General features: G+C 27.9%; 1 protein-coding gene across 1 annotated transcript in view; it reads right to left on the bottom strand.

The window, feature by feature from the left end:
- Positions 1-651: 651 nt before the first annotated feature.
- Positions 652-1,541, bottom strand: part of LOC105622686 (protein RRP5 homolog) — a 5,814-nt gene continuing 4,924 nt past the window's right edge. The window contains exons 4-5 of the mRNA XM_012204098.1: positions 975-1,140; positions 652-851 (exon numbers count right to left, since the gene is read on the bottom strand). Coding sequence (XP_012059488.1) covers positions 695-851; positions 975-1,140 — 323 coding nt within the window. The 3' untranslated portion in view covers positions 652-694. The remainder of the gene's footprint in view (positions 852-974; positions 1,141-1,541) is intronic.

Here is a 1,541-nt window from a genome sequence, read left to right as displayed (position 1 = left end):
ATATATATATATATATATATATATATATATATATATATATATACACACACTGGAATGGACATTTCCACTGTGAAGCATAGAAAATTGTGGCACTAATTGATCAGCGCCATTTTAATTTGGTCAATATAAGAGCAAATCAGAAACCTTCTACTCATGCGCACTTACATTTAATGTTCTTTAGTAAAACGAAATTTCATTTCATAGATAAGAATTTTTGTATTAAATGTATCAATTCCTGCACATGTATTAACAATGTAAGATATGAAAAGTATTATTAATGTTATTAATGTTATTTTATTGAATGTACTAACAAAATTGAAGTGACATTATTTTTGTTACATATCATTCATGTCCATAGATTTCCATACATCGATAGTACATCGATCGATACTTCGATCACAGCGCGCGTGTGAACGCTTTTGATTCGTTCAAATATTGCCCCAATTAAAATGATCAATTGTGATCACGAATTTTCCTCGATGTCCATTCCAGTATAGATACAGTTCTGTGTTTTATATGTTCTAAAATTTGGGGAGAACAAAATAAAGAGAAAAAAAAACTAAAACAATAAAAAATAAGAGAAAGCAGAAGAGAAGAAAAATGAAGAAAAATTCTGGTTGAATATAATAATGTAAAGAAATATTCTACTTGTTATATACACATAAAACATTTATTTATAAAATAAGAACATTACTTATATATGTTTTTCCACATAATCCGCAGCCATCTGTCGTACGCGAGTTATAGCCTCGGATGTACCATATTTTTCCTCAAAATTGATGAATTTCATGAAGAGAATTTTCATTTTCCTTGGTGAAAGCGTTTGGACGCACGCTTGTTCTAACACTTTTCTATAAATGAGCGAACTTATTAAATAACATAAAACTTAAGCATGAAATAAATATATTCATAATGATAAATATTTATTATATTACACGATATATATTTATAATAAAACGGTAGAATTTGTATACCTGGCTAAATCGATGTCCTTAGATTTTATCAAGCAATCCACATAACACGACCACACATCGATGCGTTTTGGATAAGAACTCAGGATGTTTTCGAATAACGTTTGCGCTCGTTCTTTATCTCCCAGTTTATTCTCTAAATTTGCAAATCTTACTAACAGGTTTACATCTGTAATACACAAATACGCCCCATAATTTTATTAATCATACAAAATAATACTAAAATATATATACAGGATATGTGTATATACAGGATGTTCCAAAACTAGTGATACATATTTTAGATTCTTTGTAACATATGAAGATGAAAAGTCTAATATGAAAATATTGTGGAAACAATTTAAAAATTACGAAAAACAGAATGAAGGTTTTTTTCTCTAACTTTATGCCTCTAATAATAATAAAATTCAGCACTTTCACATTTTGCCATTCCTAAGTGCATGAAATTCTAGCCCCGTCATTCATAAATTTTAATTTGTTTTAAATTGTTTCCAATTAAAAACTATCGACATTTTCATTTTATTAGACTTTCCGTCTTACAATATTACAAAAAATCTGTCTTCAAATTTA

This window comes from Atta cephalotes (assembly GCF_000143395.1).
Source record: "Atta cephalotes unplaced genomic scaffold scaffold00048, whole genome shotgun sequence".
NCBI lineage: Eukaryota > Metazoa > Arthropoda > Insecta > Hymenoptera > Formicidae > Atta > Atta cephalotes.
Note: the sequence above shows the minus strand (reverse complement) of the source record. Positions and strands in the feature narration are given on the sequence as shown.